Source organism: Orcinus orca, chromosome 11 (assembly GCF_937001465.1).
Source record: "Orcinus orca chromosome 11, mOrcOrc1.1, whole genome shotgun sequence".
NCBI classification, from domain to species: Eukaryota; Metazoa; Chordata; class Mammalia; order Artiodactyla; family Delphinidae; genus Orcinus; species Orcinus orca.
This window is the reverse complement of record NC_064569.1, coordinates 31,503,444-31,524,975: the sequence shown is the minus strand read 5'-3', so window position 1 is coordinate 31,524,975 and position 21,532 is coordinate 31,503,444. Positions and strand designations below refer to the sequence as shown.

General features: G+C 35.0%; 1 protein-coding gene across 7 annotated transcripts in view; it reads right to left on the bottom strand.

The window, feature by feature from the left end:
• The window catches only part of LRRK2 (leucine rich repeat kinase 2), a 159,338-nt gene that overhangs the window by 69,236 nt on the left and 68,570 nt on the right, over positions 1 to 21,532 (bottom strand). For all 7 annotated transcript variants that reach the window (XR_004478946.2, XM_033412351.2, XM_049694030.1 and 4 more), the window contains 6 exons: positions 17,528 to 17,716; positions 11,083 to 11,201; positions 10,586 to 10,655; positions 9,868 to 10,085; positions 2,244 to 2,494; positions 1,813 to 1,961 (listed from right to left, as the gene is read on the bottom strand). Coding sequence is in view for 6 of the 7 variants with exons in the window: in XM_033412351.2 (XP_033268242.1) it covers positions 1,813 to 1,961; positions 2,244 to 2,494; positions 9,868 to 10,085; positions 10,586 to 10,655; positions 11,083 to 11,201; positions 17,528 to 17,716 (996 nt within the window). In the remaining variant the exon portion in view is untranslated. The remainder of the gene's footprint in view (positions 1 to 1,812; positions 1,962 to 2,243; positions 2,495 to 9,867; positions 10,086 to 10,585; positions 10,656 to 11,082; positions 11,202 to 17,527; positions 17,717 to 21,532) is intronic.

Here is a 21,532-nt window from a genome sequence, read left to right as displayed (position 1 = left end):
AAACTTCTCCTCACAGCACTTAGTACGATATACAATTACATTTATTTATTCCATCATTTTTCAATGTCAGTCTTCTGAACTTAACTACACGTTCCTTAAGGACAGAGACTGGGTTGCTTTACTCTCTAGTGAGTGAATCACTCTATTCCCCAGTTTCACTCTCATGGTAAGAACATGGTCAATATCCAAAGAGGGTGGAAGGAAGGGAAAAAGAAGGAAAATAATTCTATGCAAATTAATATGGATTTTATTGTTAGTAGTTTCTCAAAGTTCTGGGAAAATAAAATATTTTAAAGTAAGTTGTCAAACTATTTTCTGCTATTAAACAGTATTAAAAATTATTTTACCAAGTCAGGTATAGGTATGTGGGTGGCAAGGTATGCATGGCCTCCATTAAGGAAGATAAAACAGGGAAAGTTCCCACTTATTTCCATAGAAGTATTCTGTTCCTCAATATTAGAACTTTCAGACAGGCTACAAATGAACATAATTCCCTGTTGTCTCACATGCTACGAGAACATAGAGTATTCCAGGATTTTTAACAAAAGTGATGATCATATTGTGTATTATTATAATATTTTGCACAGAGCAAGAGCTCAATGAATACACATTAACCTAACTAATTTAAAAACTTTTAAATAATTAATTTTATTTCTAAAAAATAATAATAGTGGGCTTCCCTGGTGGCGCAGTGGTTGAGAGTCCGCCTGCCGATGTAGGGGACACGGGTTCCTGCCCCGGTCCGGGAGTATCCCACATGCTGCAGAGCGGCTGGGCCCGTGAGCCATGGCCGCTGAGCCTGCACGTCCGGAGCCTGTGCTCCGCAATGGGAGAGGCCACAACAGTGAGAGGCCCGCGTACCGCAAAAAATAATAATAATAATAATAATAGTACTTATACTCCAAAAATCTGCTGAAGAAACTTCAGTAGGAAACTCAGTATTTCTGCTTCAAGCAGCTCAGGCAACTTATAAGCATTTTTAGTATAATCGTGTAAAAGGAACCATAGTTTAATGACTATCTGCAGTCCAAGATATTGACATTTTAGCCTATGACAATAACATGTTAAATACTGTAATACAATTTTTAATATTAAAATTTTTAAATATTAAAAACGACTTTTTTTAGAGCAGCTTTAGGTTTATAGAAAAATTGAGCAGAAAATATAGAGAGCTCCCACATCTATCTTTTCCCCTCACCATCACCACCCCAGACACATGCATCTTTTCCCCATTATGAACAACTAGAATAGTTTGGTATACTTGTATGTATAATTGACGAGCCTATATTAATAAATTATTAACTAAAGTCCACAGTTTACAATAGAGTTCACTCTTTGTGTACTATATTCTGTGGGTCTTGACAAATGTATAATGACATGTATCCACATTACAGTATCACACAAACTAATTCCACTGCCCTAAAAATCCCCTCTTCTCCACCTAGTCATCACTCCCTCCCTCCAAAATCTTGGAAATCACTGATTATTTTACTAACCCCTTAGTTTTGCCTTTCCCAAAATGTCATATAGTTGAAATTATACAGTGTGTGGCCTTGTCAGACTGGCTTCTTTCACTTAGCAATATGCATTTAAGTTCCCTCCACATTTCACAGCTTGACAGCTCATTTCTTTTTATCACCAACCTGCTAACTTGATATTTAAAACTCCGGCATAATATTTAACTGGAATGCCACCTTTAAATCCCCACCTAAAATGTCCATATATGGCTCATGCAATTACATTTATTTGTTGCATTCGACCCATACAACACTCAAAAGGACTGGAAGGAGAAGACTCATATAAAACACTTACCAAGAAAATTCATTCTGGCACTTAAACTCTCCACTTTAGGACAAGTCTCAAGAAAGTCCTCTGATAGAGATGAAATGTGGTTTTTACTAAGGTTTAAAATCTTCAGTTCCTTCAGGCTCAAAGGGGAATATATTCCTGATATTTTATTTCTAGTCGTAAGAGACAAAATGAGGATTAAATTGCATAAATTCACATGCTTTGAAGAAAAATAGTCAAAATACCTTCAAAAATAGCATTAAAGCACATTTATTAATTTTAAAATTAGTTTTAAAAATTTAAGTCAATTGAAAGAAGCTGTATTATGAATTTCCTCAGTCTTTTATCACATTACCATGTAAAAGTCATTACTATGGAAACAATGTCATTGTATGTCAACCTTATGAAACTTCAATGTGAGGTGACCCTTTTTCTTCAATGAACCCCTTTCTTACCCTTCTAAAATGAGCTGTTCAAGTTTCTCTACCACATCACCGAGATTCTCAGGAAGAAAAGATAGCTGATTGTAGGACAGGTTAAACTGTTTCAAGGTTGAGCACCTCACAGCCCGATCCAAAACTACTGAGGGTCCAATGTCGTTTCGAGAGACGTCAAGGTTGGCAATACAATTCATTTTCAACAAGTAAGGGGGAAATGATGTAAATTTATTACTTTGCAGGTCCAAATGTGTCAAACACTTCAGAGTCTGGAAAGACAATATTTTAAAATTTTTTAATGAACCACCTGAACAACTTAAGTTTAGCTAATATTTCTGCCTTCCATACTTCTGGTAACTAGAACCATTAAGAATTTTCCAAAAAATTGAAAACACAATCTACAAGAGAACTTCAGTATACTGACTGGTACTACCTGCTCTGCTAATAAAATGGGTAAAGCCAGGAAAAATATAACAGGTAGAAGGTCAAAAGCACGCTCATAGAAATAAGGTTTAGAGTCTAATTCAGTTTTTCTCGTAAACTATTCCTGCAATGAGTAAAATGGAAGCATACTTTTGAACTAATGATTTAATGAATAAGCAGTATAACATAATCCTGGGAATATAGTTTTTAACATTAGCTTTTAGAAATTGTTACACATTTTAATATAAATAAGATTTACCATAAACTAGTCATGTATATAATACACATTTTATTTTATAACCTCCTTTTTATTTTCTATTTTTTTATTTTTTAATTTATTTTATTTATTTATTTTTGGCTTCATCGGGTCTTTGTTGCTGTGCACAGACTTTCTCTAGTTGCAGTAAGCAGGAGCTACACTTTGTTGCAGCTTGCGGGCTTCTCATTGCGGTGGCTTCTCTTGTTGTGGAGCACAGGCTCTAGGCACAAAGGCTTCAGTAGTTGTGGCACGCAGGCTCAGTAGTTGTGGCTCGTGGGCTCTAGAGCACAGGCTCACTAGTTGTGGTGCACAGGCTTAGTTGCTCCGCAGCATGTGAGATCTTCCCAGACCAGGGCTTAAACCTGTGTCCCCTGCATTCACAGGCAGATTCTTAACCACTGCGCCACCAGGGAAGCCCTAACCTCTTTTTTTAAATGAAACGTTTTGTTTCAAATCTCTATTTTCTATTTTTAATCAATTTCTAATTTTACTATGATAATAGCAAAACTTCCATTTATGTATCATATCAATTTTTAAAATGTTTCGTATGAATTATTGTCAAAGGGCTAAACTACCAAAAAACAATCACTTCCTTATTCTCCTCCTTATATATCAATATATGTACTTATTCTCATATGGAATTCTAAACAGTTTAACATGATTATAAAGTCTTATTAATGGATCACTGCCCAAAAAAATCGGTTTCAAAATTTCTATCATTGTTTCAGATACTACAAGATTATTCAGAAGGAAAGGTTTTTACATTATTTATTCCCAAGGTTTAATCACCAAATTTTCTTGTAAAGAGACAGCCAAAAGCAGTAACAAAAAGTCCCATCTAGTGGTGCTGACTTGAAATTTCCTTGGAGAAAGTTATGAGCTGGCCCAGTCTTTGAATGCCCTAATGTATCTCACCTTGCCATGCTCTCTTCATTCTCTTTGTTTCCACTAGGCTAAATTCTAGTTTTCTTTTACTTAATATTTAGCAAATATTGATGGTCTACCAAGGGTCAGTCATTAATTCCTTCACAAATTAGTTCAGTAATCATCTATCAAGCGTCTACTATATGTCATACCTTAGTAGGCACTGGGGATACATGTGAACAAGTCTAAAACAGTTCCTGTTCTAAAGGAGATTACAATTTTGTGAGGACAATATACTTTAGATCAAAATTTATAGTAATGAGCACTGGAAGAAAAAGAGTGGGTGCCAGGGAAAGGTAAACCAGATGGTAGCCAACCTAGCCTGGAGGGAAGACAAGAGAAGAAAGGAAGAAGATGGTAAGGAAGTGACATTTAAAATGAGGTCCTTTGAAAACTTCCCTAACATGGGAAAGGAAATAGTCAATGAAGTGCAGGAAGCACAGAGAGTCCCATACAGGATAAATCCAAGAAGAAGCACACCAAGACACATATTAATCAAACTATCAAAAATTAAATACAAAGAAAACATATTAAAAGCAGCAAGGGAAAAATACCAATAACATACAAGGAAATCCTCATAAGGTTAACAGCTGATCTTTCAGCAGAAACTCTGCAAGCCAGAAGGGAATGGCAGGACATATTTAAAGTGATGAAAGGGAAAAATCTACAACCAAGATTACTCTACCCAGCAAGGATCTCATTCAGATTTGATGGAGAAATTAAAAACCTTTACAGACAAGCAAAAGCTAAAAAAATTCAGCACTACCAAACCAGCTTTACAACAAATGCTAAAGGAACTTCCCTAGGCAGGAAACACAAGAGAAGGAAAAGACCTACAATAAAAAACACAAAACAATTAAGAAAATGGGAATAGGAACATATATATCGATATTCACACTTAAATGTACATGGACTGAATGCTCCAACCAAAAGACACAGACTGGCTGAATGGATACAAAAACAAGACCCCTATATATGCTGTCTACAAGAGACCCACTTCAGACCTAGGAACACATACAGACTGGAAGTGAGGGGATGGAAAAGGATATTCCATGCAAATGAAAATCAAAAGAAAGCTGGAGTAGCAATTCTCATATCAGACAAAATAGACTTTAAAATAAAGGCTATTACAAGAGACAAAGAAGGACACTACGTAATGATCAAGGGGTCAATCCAAGAAGATATAACAATTGTAAATATTTATGTACCCAACATAGCAGCACCTCAATACATAAGGCAAAGGCTAACAGCCATAAAAGGGGAAATCAACAGTAACACAACCATAGTAGGGGACTTTAACACCCCACTTTCACCAATAGACAGGCCATCCAAAATGAAAATAAATAAGGAAACACAAGACTTAAATGATACATTAAACAAGATGGACTTTATTGATATTTATAGGACATTCCATCCAAAAACAACAGAATACACTTTCTTCTCAACTGCTCATGGAACATTCTCCAGGAGAGATCATATCTTGGGTGACAAATCAAGCCATGGTAAATTTAAGAACTCTGAAATCATATCAAGTATCTTCTCTGACCACAACACTATGAGACTAGATTTCACTTACAGGAAAAAATCTGTAAAAAATGCAAACACATGGAGGCTAAACAATACACCACTTAATAACCAAGAGATCACTGAAGAACTCAAAGAGGAAATCAAAAAATACCTAGAAACAAATGACAATGAAAACATGACGACCCAAAACCTATGTGATGCTGCAAAAGCAGTTCTAAGAGGGAAGTTTACAGCAACACAATCCTACCTCAAGAAACAAGAAAAATCTCAAATAAACAACCTAACCTTTACATCTAAAGCAATTAGAGAAAGAAGAACAAAAAAAACCAAAATTAGCAGAAGGAAAGAAATCATAAAGATCAGATCACAAAGAAATGAAAAAGAAATGAAGGAAATGATAGCCAAAAAAGATCAATAAAACTAAAAGCTGGTTCTTTGAGAAGATAAACAAAATTGAAAAACCATTAGCCAGACTCATTGACAAAAAAAGGGAGAAGACTCAAATCAATAGAATGAGAAAGGAAAAAGGAGAAGTAACAACTGACACTGCAGAAATACAAAGGATCAGGAGAGATTACTACAAGCAACTCTATGCCAATAAAATGGACAACCTGGAAGAAATGGACAAATTCTTAGAAAAGCAAAACCTACCGAGACTGAACCAGGAGGAAATACAAAATATAAACAGACCAACCACAAGCTCTGAAATTGAGACTGTGATTAAAAATCTTCCAACAAACAAAAATCCAGGACCAGTTGGCTTCACAGGCAAATTCTATCAAACATTTAGAGAACAGCTAACACCTAGCCTTCTCAAACTCTTCCAAAATATAGCAGAGGGAGGAACACTCCCAAACTCATTCTACAAGGTCACCATCACCCTGATACCAAAACCAGAGAAAGATGTCACAAAGAAAGAAAACTACAGGCCAATATCACTGTTGAACATAGATGCAAAAATCCTCAACAAAATATTAGCAAACAGAACCCAACAGCACATTTAAAGGATCATACACCACGATCAAGTGAGGTTTACCCCAGGAATGCAAGGATTCTTCAATATCTGCAAATCAATCAATGTGATACACAATATTAACAAATTGAAGAATAAAAACCATATGATCATCTCAAAAGATGCAGAAAAAGCTTTTGACAAAATTCAACACCCATTTATGATAAAAACCCTCCAGAAAGTAGGCATAGAGGAAACTTTCCTCAACATAATAAAGGTCATATATGACAAACCCACAGCCAACATTGTTCTCAATGGTGAAAAACTGAAACCATTTCCTCTCAGATCAGAACAACACAAGGTTATTTACTCTCACCACTATTATTCAACATAGTTTTGGAAGTTTTTGCCACAGCAATTAGAAAAGAAAAAGAAATAAAGGGAATCCAAATCGGAAAAGAAGAAGTAACACTGTCACTCTTTGCAGATGACATGATACTATACATAGAGAATCCTAAAGATGCTACCAGAAAACTACTAGAGCTAATCAGTGGATTTGGTAAAGTAGCAGGATACAATATTAATGCACAGAAATCTCTTGCATTCCTATACAGTAATGATGAAAAATCTGAAACAGAAATTAAGGAAACACTCCCATTTACCACTGAAACAAAAAGAATAAAATACCTAGGAATAAACCTACCTAAGGAGACAAAAGACCTGTATGCAGAAACTATAAGACACGGATGAAAGAAAGTAAAGATGATACAAACAGATGGAGAGATATACCATGTTCTTGGATTGGAAGAATCAACATAGTGAAAATGACTATACTACCCAAAAAAACCTACAGATTCAATGCAATCCCTATCAAACTAGCAATGGCATTTTTCACAGAACTAAAACAAAAAATTTCATGATTTGTATGCAAACACAAAAGACCCCAAATAGCCAAAGCAATCTTGAGAAAGAAAAATGAGCTGAAGGAGTCAGGCTCCCTTACTTCAGACTATACTACAAAGCTACAGTAATCAAGACAGTATGGTACTGGCATAAAGACAGAAATACAGATCAATGGTACAGGACAGAAATACCAGAGATAAACCCACGCAATATGGTCACCTTATTTTTTATAAAGAAGGCAAGAATATACAATGGAGAAAAGACAGCCTCTTCAATAAGTGGTGCTGGGAAAACTGGACTGCTACATGTAAAAGAATGAAATTAGAACACTCCTTAATACCATATACAAAAATAAGCTCAAAATGGATTAAAGACCGAAATGTAAGGCCAGACACTATCAAACTCTTAGAGGAAAACATAGGCAGAACACTCTATGACATAAATCACAGCAGGATCCTTTTTGACCCATCTCCTAAAGAAATGGAAATAAAAACAAAATAAACAAATGGGACATAATGAAATTTAAAAGCTTTTGCACAGCAAAGGAAACCATAAACCAAAAGAAAAGACAACCCTCAGAATGGGAGAAAATATTTGCAAATGAAGCAACTGACAAGGCATTATCTCCAAAATATACAAGCAGCTCATGTAGCTCAATATCAAAAAAAGAAACAGCCCAATCCAAAAATGGACTGAATAAGTACAGACATTTCTCCAAAGAAGATATACATATTGCCAACAAATACATGAAAGGATGCTCAACATCACTAATCATTAAAGAAATGCAAATCAAAACTACAATGAGGTATCACCTCACACCAGTCAGAATGGCCATCATCTAAAAATCTACAAACAATAAATGCTGGAGAGGGTGTGGAGAGAAGGGAACCCTCTTGCACTGTTGGTGGGAATGTTAATTGATACAGCCACTATGGAGGTTCCTTAAAAAAATGAAAATAGAACTACCATACAACCCAGCAATCCCATTACTGGGCATATACCCTGAGAAAACCATAATTCAAAAAGAGTCATGTATCACAATGTTCATTGCAGCTCTGTTTACAATAGCCAGGACATGGAACCAACCTAAGTGTCCACTGATAAAGAAGATAAATGTATAAAGTAGATGTGTCACATATATACAATGGAATATTACTCAGCCATAAAAAGAAACAAAACTGAGTTATTTGTAGTGAGGTGGATGGACTTAGAGTCTGTCATGCAGAGTGAAGTAAGTCAGAAAGAGAAAAACAAATACCGTATTCTAACACATATATACGGAATCTAAAAAGAAAAGAAGAGAAAAGAACATGTTTCTGAAGAACATAGGGGCAGGACAGGAATAAAGACACAGACATAGAGAATGGACTTGAGGACACGGGGAGGGGGAAGGGTAAGCTGGGACGAAGTGAGATAGTGGCATGGACATATATACACTATCAAATGTAAAACAAATAGCAAGTGGGAAGCAGCCGCATAGCAGAGGGAGATCAGCTCGGAGCTTTGTGAACACCTAGAGGGGTGGGGTAGGGAGCTTGGGAGGGAGACACAAGATGGAGGAGATATGGGGATATATGTATATGTATAGCTGATTCACTTTGTTATAAAGCAGAAACTAACACACCACTTTAAAGCCATTATACTCCAATAAAGATGTTTAAAAAAAAAATGAGGCCCTTGTAACTTGGGGGATTTATGCAGGTAAAGAGGAGAATAGAGTGGGGATATACTTTAGACACTGGGGTAGCGTTAGGGATCACCTTTTTTTCTTCTCTTTCCCTAGATATACAAACTTTAGGGGAAAGATACCACTTAAATATATTTAAAAATCATGCAATGTTGCTCTGAAAATATGTCAAAATTATGGTAAATTTTAAAAATTAGAAAAAGGGAAATGTACTGGCAACAACACTAGTTTATAAAAACAGGTATAATTCTTTTTCAAACTTTGCAGTTCAGTTCAAGAATTTGTTTAAAAATTTAAACATTTGTATTAAGATCGTTTTGTCCGTATATTTTCTTTGACTTCTGATCTATAGTACATAAAAAAAGGATGAACAAAGTCAATAGTCAGAGGACTACCCTATCAGCAGACTATTTTATACTTTAATTTTTATGAAATAGGAACTTTGAGCATAAAAATCAATTTTTAAGCTGCATATAATTTCAAAACTCAATTAATGCCTTATGGATAGTTTAGTTGAGCCTCTGTATTTTGCAGATAAGAAAATTAGGGTCTACAGCAGTCAGAGTAATATGTTCTTATTGTCACACAGTTGGTAGCTGAGCAGAGCCAGGACCACCAAACTAGGTCTAACCTAATTTAAACAGTTTAAGTTGTCCTACTATAATTAAATAATTGAAGGCATAATCAACACATAGCCTTGCTAGACTTTAATACTTACCATGTAGCATCAGGACAGAACCTCGAATTCCTTTTTAATCACATTTCCATTTCCATTACCTGCCCCCAAAGATGCTTCTGGAATACCACACAGACTAAGATACTTGTATGACAACCAGAAGAATGGGGGAATTATTATCCAATGACACAAAAACAGAACGTTCCTTTTAAAGATTTAAGCATGCAAGTTAGATATAAATGTAAAAGCTCTTCAAATATCCTGAGAATTATAAGGATAAATTAAACTTACTTCACATAGTTGTTGTGGAAAGCTCGTGAGTGCATTCTGGTGAAGTTCCAGCTTTTCAAGATGCTCCAAATGACCACTTATACAGGATTTCTGGCTCAGGGCATCAATATCTCTTAGTTCATTTGCTGAAAGGTCTAAAGATGTAATATATTCTCTCTCAGAAGACAGGGAAGAAATGCTCTCTGAATGCCTCATATGTGATTGGAATTTTGATGCTCCTTTTGTCAAAAACAAACAAACAATGGAAATATAAGCAAGTAATCTAAGTTCATATGGTAAACATTTATGGATCACCTACTACTGTCAGGCTCTCTTCAAGGCACTGGAAATTCAACAGAAAACCAAACTGTGGAACTTACATTACAGTGGCAGAGATAAACAGTAAATAATAAATATTTAATCAGGTGGTATAAGTAGTGTAAAAAAACAACAGACCTGAAGAAGAAGAACATCAAAAGTGGCATTGGTGAGGGTATTATTTACATTTAAGGAACACAGTAGAAAGGATAAAAAGTGTATGATGTATAACATCATAAAGGCTAAATTTTTAAATCTATAATTGTATTTCATTTTTCTACAGTCTATGGAATCATTAGGTAAATATAATTTGAAGGTTATGTGAAATTGGCATCAAGAAAATTTGCATAATCAGAGGAAATTTATCAAAGTGCTGTATTCTGCTCAAAATATTTACTTGTGATTACTTTCAAATACTTACTGAGTGAATCATCTGAAGTCAATATTTTTCTTTTTCTCTTCAGTAAATCTTCATGATCAAACATGGGTCCCTATTAAATATTTATAATAAAATTACCATCATTTTTTGGAGCAAAGAGAACATTTTCCTATCTGGTTTCTTTAGGAGTCACTATAAGATTACTAGCTAAAATATTCATGGGACCAAGCCATACCATAAGACACAGACCTAGTCTGGGCTCCATAGACATGAAGCTCTAAAAAGAAAAAAGAGTAAAACCATTTTAAAGTGTACAGAGCACCTATATGCCCCAAACATGCTCAAAAGTCTACAAATGTAAATTTAAAATCGCATACGTGCACGCACACACACACATGTGTATAGAGAGAGAGAGAGAGTTTTCTCACATTAGGGAATTTCTGCACCAATAGCTCCTAGCTTTGGCACACAATTTCAGTTATTGAAAGAATGTCAAAAAATATACAATATTTAACTGCAGTTTTTACAGTATAACTTACCAATGAATTGGAATGTCTTTGCAAATTTGGTGAGCAACGCTGCAAGGCAGGATCTCGGTAAAATTCTCCTACGCTAATTGAATTTGATTTCTTTTTCACAAGAAATGAGCCTTCACTTCCTATTTTTAAACAATAACATAAAGGCAAGTAAGAAAAGCTGACCTAATCATAAGATGCTAGCATAGTAGTTCAATCACAAAACATTAAACACATTTTCATGAATGGAAATTACCCAATTCCTTTTGTAACATCTTTAAAATAGAAATGATAAACTATGTCAGCTTGTCATTTTCAAATTCAACTACATTATTCTTCATCCACAAATATTTATTGAATGGCTGTCACAGACTAGACACTGAGTAAGTGCAGGATAAAGATAAGCAGGAAAAATAATCCAGGCCTCATATGAGCTCATAGTACAGCAGGAAAGAGCCAAGTAAAAAAATAGTTACAAGTGCTACAATAAATACATGCATGTTCAGGAAACAGAGAAAGTTTATACATAAATCTGATCAATGTTATTCCTTTCTGTTTCTCTGAATTTTGCTTAGAAAATTTTCGAATCTTGTTTTAAATATTGGAATCACACTAAATTATTTAACATTCAGTAATTTTGAGTACATCTCTGTTTGAATTACATATTTTATAGTTTCATTTATGAAATTACATTAAAATAAACACAATGAGTTTAGTTGGCAATATTGTTTCGAGAGAGAAAAGAATTACTTTTAAAATTATGGATTTTCAAGAAAATAAGGATCAATATTAGTCATATTTTAAGGATAAATAATGTAGAGCCATTTTTAAGAACTCATGAGATTTTAAATTCTATCACTTTTTATCTTAGAAGCATAAAGAATTAATTGTGTCAAAATATTATAAAATTTACAAATCCAAAAATCAATTATTTTTACGTTAGCATTTCTGATGTTTTCCTTTATTTAAAAATATTTAAAGAGAATTCTTCTTTCATCTATGATGGTGTAACAAACACTGAACTTAACCTCCCCACAACGAACAACTAGAAAATTGGACAAATTTTTTTAAACAACTGGTTTCAGACATTGGGCTGCAGAGAGTACAGGACTGTGTAATCCCTGAAAGAAGGGAAACAAACTATGTGAACCTTATGATCACCCTGGCTTTCTGCCTGGAGGCAATTTAAGGGCCATAGGCACAATGAGAAGGAATTTAAACAAAGCACAATGGCTTTCTTGAGATGAGGAAATGGAGATCAGTGTTCATGGAGACTAACTTAGCTGGGAGTTTCAGGAGAGAGTCATGGAAAAAGAGCTCCAGTAATCTGCATAGGGATTTCCTATAGCTGTGCACTAGAAGAAATGTAAAAGGGAGCTCTTCAGGAGGAAGGAAATGATACTAGATGCAAACTTGGATCAATATAAGGAGGTTAAGTCATCAAAAAAATTAGAGTATTTAATGTATGTTCACCCAGTAACAGAGCTTCAAAATACACAAAGCATAAACTGATAAAATGAAAAGGAAAATTAACAAATTATAATCTCAACATTTTGTTCTTAAATATAACAAGTAGAGAAAAAATCAGTAAAGATATAGAGGACCTGAAAAACACTATCAAACAAGTTGACCCAATTTCACCCAACAACAACCAAATACACATTTTTTTAATTGCACATGAAACATTCACCAAGATAGACCACACAGTAGTCCACAAAGCATGTCTCAATAAATGTAAAAGGACAGAAATCATCAGAGTAGGTTCTTTAACCACAACAAAATGAAATTTGAAACCAATAAGAGAAAGCTATGTGGAAAAATGTCCAAGTATTTGGAAAATAAACAACACTCTTCTAAATAACTCATGAGTCAAAAAATCACAAAGGAAATTAGAATATTTCAAAAGTGAATGTAAACAGAATATATAAAAGTTGTGGGATGCAGCTAAAATGGTGCTCAGAAGGATCTGCATGGTCTTAAATGTTTATATTATAAAATTAGAAAGCTCTAAAAATCAGTGTTCTAAGCTTCCATGTTAAGAATCTATAAAATAAGAGTCAAATAAAATCTAAATAAGTAAAAAAAAAAAGAAAAAGAAAGAAAAGAAAAAGCAAAAATCAATGAAAAATAAAATGGACAATCAATACAGAAAGTCAATGAAACAAAAACCTGATTCTTTGAAAAGATCAATAAAATTGATAAATCTTGAGCTAGACTGAAGAAAGAAAAAAAGGAAAGACAAAAAATATCAATGTCAAGAATTAAAGATCAGATATCACTAATGATCTTATAAACATTAACAGGACAATAAGAGATTATAAATAACAATAAATAAATTTGGCAACTTATGTAAAGTGGACAAATTCCTTGAACATTTCAAATTACAAAAACTGACAAAAGAAGTAACAGAAAAATCAAAAGAACCATAAATTTATTAAAGTTATTATATTTATAATTAAAAAGCCTCCCCCCCACCATCAAAAAGTATTCCTAACCTACAAGGCTTTACTCATGAATCCTATTAAACATTTAAGACCTCTCCTACACAAATTCTTTCAGAAAACAGTGGAGTTAGGAGCACTTTCCAATTCATTTCAAGAGGCTAGCATACTCTCATAGTTACAACAAAACAAAACTACAGACCAATATCTGTCATAGATGCAATATCCTTAATAAAATTTTAGAAAATCAAATCAAATAATATATTAAAAGGATAATACACCATAACCCAGTAAGATTTCCCCCAGAAAAGTTTGGTTTAACATTAGGAAATCAATCAATGTAATTAACTAAATAACAGAATAAAGGGAGAAAATATGCCCATTTCAACAGATGCAGAAAAGCATTTTCCAACACCCATTATGATAAAAAGTTGCAGCAAATAATTACTAGAAACAAGTTTCCTAAACCTGATGAAGGATAGCTATTAAAAAAAAAAAAAAAAACTACATATAACATCATACTTAATGATGAGAGACTGAATGCTTTCCCCCTAAGTTTGGAAGCCAGGGAACAATGCCTACTCTTACCACTTCTATTCAGCATAGTACTGGAGGTCCTAGCCAGTGTAATAAGACATGAAAAAGAAGAAGAAGAGAAAAAGATATACAGGTTAAAAGGAAGAAGTAAATCTGTCTGTATTAGCAAATGGCATTATTGTGAACATAGAAAAATCTGTGGAGTCAACAAAAAGCTGTCAGAACTCATGAGTTTTGCAAGCCCACAGGATACATTAACATACAAAGAAATCAACTGCATTTCTATAAACCAGCAGTGAATGAACTACTGGAAATTGGAATTCAAAAACAATACTATTTACAATAGCATCAAAAAACATGCAATACAAAACAGTGGTGGGAGAAATTTAAATGACAAATAAACGGAAATAAATACTACATTTATATGTCAGAAGACTCATTATTAAGACACCAATTCCCTCAAATTTATTTCTAGATTTAATCTAAAGAAATTTTTATTTATATGTTAATTCTATATTATATAACAATAATATATTATTTATACATTAATTCTATATTAAATGTATACATAGATTTAATTCTAATAAAAAATCCCAGCATAAAATTAATTAGTTGATTCAAAATGTATATGGAAATGCAAACAATCTAGTATAATAAGAAAAATTTTGAAAAAGAACACCACCAGAGAACTTATACTATCAGATTTCATTAAGCTAAAGTAATCAAGACAGTATGGCATTGGCATAAGGATAAAGATATAAATTATTGGCACAGAATAAAATCCCACTCCTAGGCATATACCTGGAGAAAACCATAATTTGAAAAGATACATGCACCCCAATGTTCACTGCAGCACTATTTACAATAGCCAGGACATGGAAGCAACCTAAATGTCCATCAACAGAGGAATGGATAAAGAAGATGTGGTACACATATACAATAGAATATTACTCAGCCTTAAAATAAAGAACAAAATAATGCCATTTGCAGCAACATGGACAAACCTAGAGATTGTTGTACTGAGTAAAATAAGTCAGACACAGAAAGACAAATATCATATGATGATATAACTTATATGTGGAATCTAAAAAAAGGGTACAAATGAACTTATTTACAAAACAGAAGTAGAGTCACAGATGTAGAAAACAAACTTATGGTTACCAGGGGATAAGGAGGGGAGGGATAAATTGGGAGACTGGGATTGACATATACACAATACTATATATAAAATAGACAGCTAATAAGAACCTACTGTATAGCACAGGTATGTCTACTTCATACTCTGTAATGGCCTATAATGGGAAAAGAACCTATAAAAAGAGTGGATATATGTATAACTGATTCACCTTGCTGTACATGTGAAACTAACACAACATTGTAAGTCAACTATACTCCAATAAAAAAATTTTTTTATTTTTTTTAAAAAAGAATGCAGAAATAGAACCACACCTATATGGTCAGTTAAATTGGACAAACATGCCATTAATTCAATGAGGAAATATAGTATATTCAACAAGTAATGTTAAAACAACTGGATATCTATGTGGAAAAAAATAAATGTCAATTCTTCACTGACACTATATACCAAAATTAAAATGGATTATAGACCTAAATGTAAAAGCTAAGAATTTAACACTTCTATGAGAAAACATAAGAGAAAATATTCACAAATTTGAGATAGGAAAAGATTTCTTAAATGGGATAGAAAAAGCACAAACTAGAAAAGAAAAAACTGAAACACTGCACTTTTCAAAATTTAAGACCTCTGCTCTTTGAAAAATAACATTAATAAATGAAAAAACAAGCTATAAACGAAAGAAAATATTTGTAATTCATATATCTGTCAAATGACTTCTACTTAGAATATAAAAAGAACTCTTAAAATAATATAAGACAACAAGACAATTAAAAGTTAGCAAAAATTTGAACACTTTGCAAAGAAAATATCAATATATGAATGGCCAATAAGAACATGAAAATATTCTCAATATCAATAGTTTTCAGGGAAATGAAAATTAAACCCAAATAAGCTAGGACTACAGCCTCACTAGAATGGCTAAAATTAAACTGACTTACGATACTAAGTGTTATAGTGTAATGAGGATTCAGAGCAACTAGAATTTTCATACATTGCTGGTGGGAGTATAATATGGTATAACCACTTCAGAAAACAGCCAGACATAAAAAAGGACATACTGTATCCTATTTATATGAAACTTGAGAAAATACTATTTTAATATATTGTGACAGAAAGCAAATCAGCGGTTGCCAAGGGACAAGGTAGGGGGGGAAGTTTTTTGTAAAGAGACATATAAAGGAACTTTTTTGGATGATAGAAACGTTGCATAACTTAATAGTGGTGATGATTACATGGATGTATAAATGAAAACATATACTTAAAATGGGTAAATTAGTATATCTCAGTAAAGTTGTGGGGGGTTTTGTTTATTTATTTATTTTTGGCTGCATTGGGTCTTCGTTGCTGGGTGTGGGCTTTCTCTAGTTGCGGCGAACGGGGGCTACTCTTGGTTGTGGTGCGCAGGCTTCTCATTGCGGTGGCTTCTATTATTGCAGAGCACAGGCTCTAGGTGCGTGGGCTTCAGTAGTTGTAGCACATGGGACCAGTAGTTATGGCTTGCGGGCTCTAGAGCGCAGGCTCAGTAGTTGTGGCGCGCAGGCTTGGCTGCTCTGCGGCATGTGGGATCTTCCTGGACCAGGGCTCGAACCCATGTCCCCTGCATTGGCAGGCAGATTCTCAACCACTGCACCACCAGGGAAGTCCCAATAAAGTTGGTTTTAAAGAATGTTTGGACTTGAGACATGAGATTTTGGAATAACTCTTATTTTTGCCCTCTCAAATGTCTTTATTCTATCACCCAAAGGTTTCAATCATACTATTTTAATAAAAAAGCACCTCACCCTATTTTTACCAAACTGTATTATGTTAAATGTCAGCCTTAATCACTGCCATTAATATCTTGCCATGTTAAATTTTTGTTATTTCAGGAGTTATTAAAATATTATTTTTAACTCTAATAAAGATAAAAATATTTTTTATTAAGCACTTTCTATTTGCAAACACTCTCCCAGACACTTTACATACATTTTTCCAAATTCCTATAAATAATCCTGGAAGTTTAGCAACACTGCCTTTAATAAGGATAAGGGGCTTACACAAACCACAGAAGTATCTAGTCGATGATGGAATATGGAATCCAATTCCAGTCTGAGTCAGTGTTTTCACTGCAATAGCCACCACTCACTGATTATGGGCAGTATGATAACACTTAAAAGTGTAGACATACATTTTCTTCATTGCCTTAAGTAGTAGTAAAGTAATAGTAAGCATTAACTATTTCCACTAATGAATACAGTTTTCCTCAAGATTTTACAAATGAAGTAAATCAGATTTTTGTCTCAATTTCTACTGTTCAATGCCAGAGGGTAAGTGTTTTAAAACATAACTGAGTCTATTGTTTAGTAATAATTACCTTCACTATCCAGGTCATCACTTTGAGCAAATACACTGTCAACATAAGACTCAGGAATGAAGGTCCATTCATCAAATTTATCAAGTATTTCTTCAGAAAAAGTCCCACTGCTGCCTGAGGCTGTTCCTTCTTCCACAGCACTTTTCATCTGATATCTGAGCACCATTCTCGCTAGGGTGGATCCTATATCTAAAAATAAAACGATATACCAGCAACAACTTTTTATTTTTCAACATCTTTATTGGAGTATAATTGCGCTACAATGTTGTGTTAGTCTCTGCTTTATAACAAAGTGAATCTGCTATACATATACGTACATCCCCATATCTCCTCCCTCTTGCGTTTCCCTCCCACCCTCCCTATCCCACCCTTCTAAGTGGTCACAAAGCACTGAGCTGATCTCCCTGTGCTATGTGGCTGCTTCCCACAAGCCATGCCATTCTCTCACTTCGTCCCAGCTTACCCTCCCCGTGTCCTCAAGTCCATTCTCTACGTCTCCATCTTTATTCCTGTCCTGCCCCTAGGTTCTTCAGAACCTTTTTTTTTTTAGATTCCATGTATATGTGTTAGCATATGGTATTTGTTTTTCTCTTTCTGACTTATTTCACTCTGTATGACAGACTCTAGGTCCACCCACCTCACTACAAATAGCTCAATTTCGTTTCTTTTTATGGCTGAGTAATATTCCATTGTATATATGTGCCACATCTTCTTTATCCATTCACCTGTCAATGGACACTTAGGTTGCTTCCATATCCTGGCTATTGTAAATAGAGCTGCAATGAACATTGTGGTACATGACTCTTTTTGAATTATGGTGCTCTCTGGGTATATGCCCAGTAGTGGGATTGCTGGGTCGTATGGTAGTTCTATTTTTAGAAATCAATAATTATACAAGCATAAACATATATCATACCAAAGTTCCTTATATAGTCTCCTACTTCTAAGATTTTTTATTCTTACTTCAAAGTCACTTTACAATCATGATACTGTATAAAGTAGCAGGCAATGAACTTAAATTTTTTTTTAAATTTACACAAAGCTTTGGTGTTGGTGACAAAACTGAACCTTTATGAAACTAACTTGATCCAGGAAAAGGTCTGGGCCTTGAAGCCAGACAGGCCTGTGCTCAAGTCACCTGCAAGTTATACAAGCTCCCTGAGTGTCAGTGTCCTCACTCGGGAAGTGAAGACAACAATATACACAGCACAGGATTATGGAAAAAATTAAAGAATATGAGGCATGTGAAGTTTTTAGCAGAACACTTAGGACACAGAAGATAATAAATGATCTTCTTATTTTTATAAACTATTTGCTGAGTGATTCATTCTATTAGGAAATTTGATGAAATTTCAAAATTCTTCTTAACATTCTTCTTGCTATTTTACTGCATTTTATATTATGCTCTATTTTGACGAAATAAGTTGGCAGAGTTCTCATTGTCCTACATATATCCTGGAAAATTTCTTCAAATATTACTATCATAACTCACATTACAACATGTGTGCGTAACTCAAATAGTACCTGGAAAATGTTTTAAAGCTTTGAATTCAAAATGTTCTTTACTCAGACCAGTTGTCAAAAAATTATGGCTATGCCCTCCAATCTCTCAAATGACATTATATTTTTTAAATTAGGTAAGACTTGTCAATACTTGTAAAAAACTTCGTACAGAAACAAAAGAATACCCTGAATGTATATCTCCCTTTGTACCTCTCCAAAGGCCCACAATTCCTCTCCATGAGAGATCAAAGATTAAAGTAAGCAGGTTGTTCACATGAGACCAATTGAAGTGATAAAACATAGACTCTAATCATATTTCATTAGTTTCCAAGGTCCCCAAAGGCAACCAGGGCACCCATTTCTGGATTATTTTCTCAACATGGTCTTTTCACATTCGAACACTTATGACTACCATATCCCAATTGTCTTTTCACCAATATTAGTATACTAAAAACACTGTTCTCTAACTGTTTTTTCCCTTAAGAATGCATTCTAAGGGCTTCCCTGGTGGCGCAGTGGTTGAGAGTCCACCTGCCGATGCAGGGGACACGGGTTCGTGCCCCAGTCCGGGAAGATCCCAGATGCCGCGGAGCGGCTAGGCCCATGAGCCATGGCCGCTGAGCCTGTGCATCCGGAGCCTGTGCTCTACAACGGGAGAGGCCACAACAGTGAGAGGCCCGTGTACCGCAAAAAAAAAAAAAAAAGAATGCATTCTAGGGACTACCCTGGTGGTGCAGTGGTTAAGAATCCGCCTGCCAATGCAGGGGACACGGGTTCGAGCCCTGTTCCGGGAAGATCCCACATGTCGCAGAACAACTAAGCCCGTGTGCCACAACTACTGAGCCTGTGCTCTAGAGCCCAGGAGCCACAACTGCTGAGTCCACGTGCCACAACTACTGAAGCCTGCACACCTAGAGTTTGTGCTCCACAACAAGAGAAGCCACCGCAGTGCGAAGCCCGCGCACCTCAATGAAGAGTAGCCTCCACTCGCTACAACTAGAGAAAGCCCGTGCACAGCAACGAAGACCCAACACAGCCAAAAATAAATAAATTTATTTAAAAAAAAAAAAGAATGCATTCTATATCTGGACATTTGGATTTGCTAGATGTTTTTCTCCCAATGAATGCAAAGCATTCCACTGCATGAACATACCATAATTAATTTGAATAGTTCCTTTCGGGGAATACTTAGGTTTTTCCCTAATTTTTTGTTATTATGAATAATATTTTTTTTCTAATTTATTTATTTATTTATTGTGTTGGGTCTTCGTTTCTGTGCAAGGGCTTTCTCTAGTTGTGGCAAGCAGGGGCCACTCTTCATCACGGTGTGCGGGCCTCTCACTATCGCGGCCTCTGTTGTTGCGGAGCACAGGCTCCAGATGCGCAGGCTCAGTAGCTGTGGCTCACGGGCCTAGTTGCTCTGTAGCATGTGGGATCCTCCCAGACCAGGGCTCGAACCTGTGTCCCCTGCATTAGCAGGCAGATCCTCAACCACTGCGCCACCCGGGAAGCCCTATGAATAATATTTTAATGTGCATTCTTGAACATAATTTTTGTGCACATTAAGAATGCCTGGGGCTGCCCTGGTGGCGCAGTGGTTGAGAATCCGCCTGCCAATGCAGGGGACACAGGTTTGAGCCCTGGTCTGGGAAGATCCCACATGCCGCGGAGCAACTAGGCCCGTGAGCCACAACTACTGAGCCTACGCGTCTGGAGCTTGTGCTCCGCAACAAGAGAGGCCGCGACAGTGAGAGGCCCGCGCACCACGATGAAGAATGGCCCCCGCTCGCCTCAACTAGAGAAAGCCTGCGCACAGAAATGAAGACCCAACACAGCCAAAAAAATAAATAAATGAATAAATAAATAAAATTAAAAAAAAAAAAGAATGCCTGTATTATGGACCCCTATCAGCATATTCCTGGGTATTTAAAGTATTAATGGATATTGCCAAATTTTCCTCAAAAGAGGAAGATTTTAATTCATATCTATAATGTGTGAAGTGCCTGTTTCCACATATGCTTATCAACATAATTTCTTACCGAATTTTCTATTTGCCTATACTATATTTAATGAGCACTTACTATGTGAAAAGCACTAGTATAGATGCTAGTGGTAACTGTCATCAATGTACTTAATGTATACAAGATCTATATTAACTTGAAATTACATCCTTAAGTGAAATGCGAAGTATACTAACTTGAAAATGCAAAGTATATATGTGTTTATGTTTCCATGCACACATTTTAATTCATATGTAAGCATACAAAAAGTCTAGGGAAAAAATCTACATTGATTATCTATAAGTGAAAAAATAAGTTGTTATTTTCTTCCTTAGGATTCTTATGTTTTTCTATTTGTAAATGCACATAGATTATTTTTATAATAAAAAATAAAATATGTAACAAAGAAAAGAAACCTGACAGAAAGATCCCACTGTTTTGCTCTATCTTTATAAAATATGTATTTGCTGGCTCATAAAGAACTTAAATATACAGTTTCAAG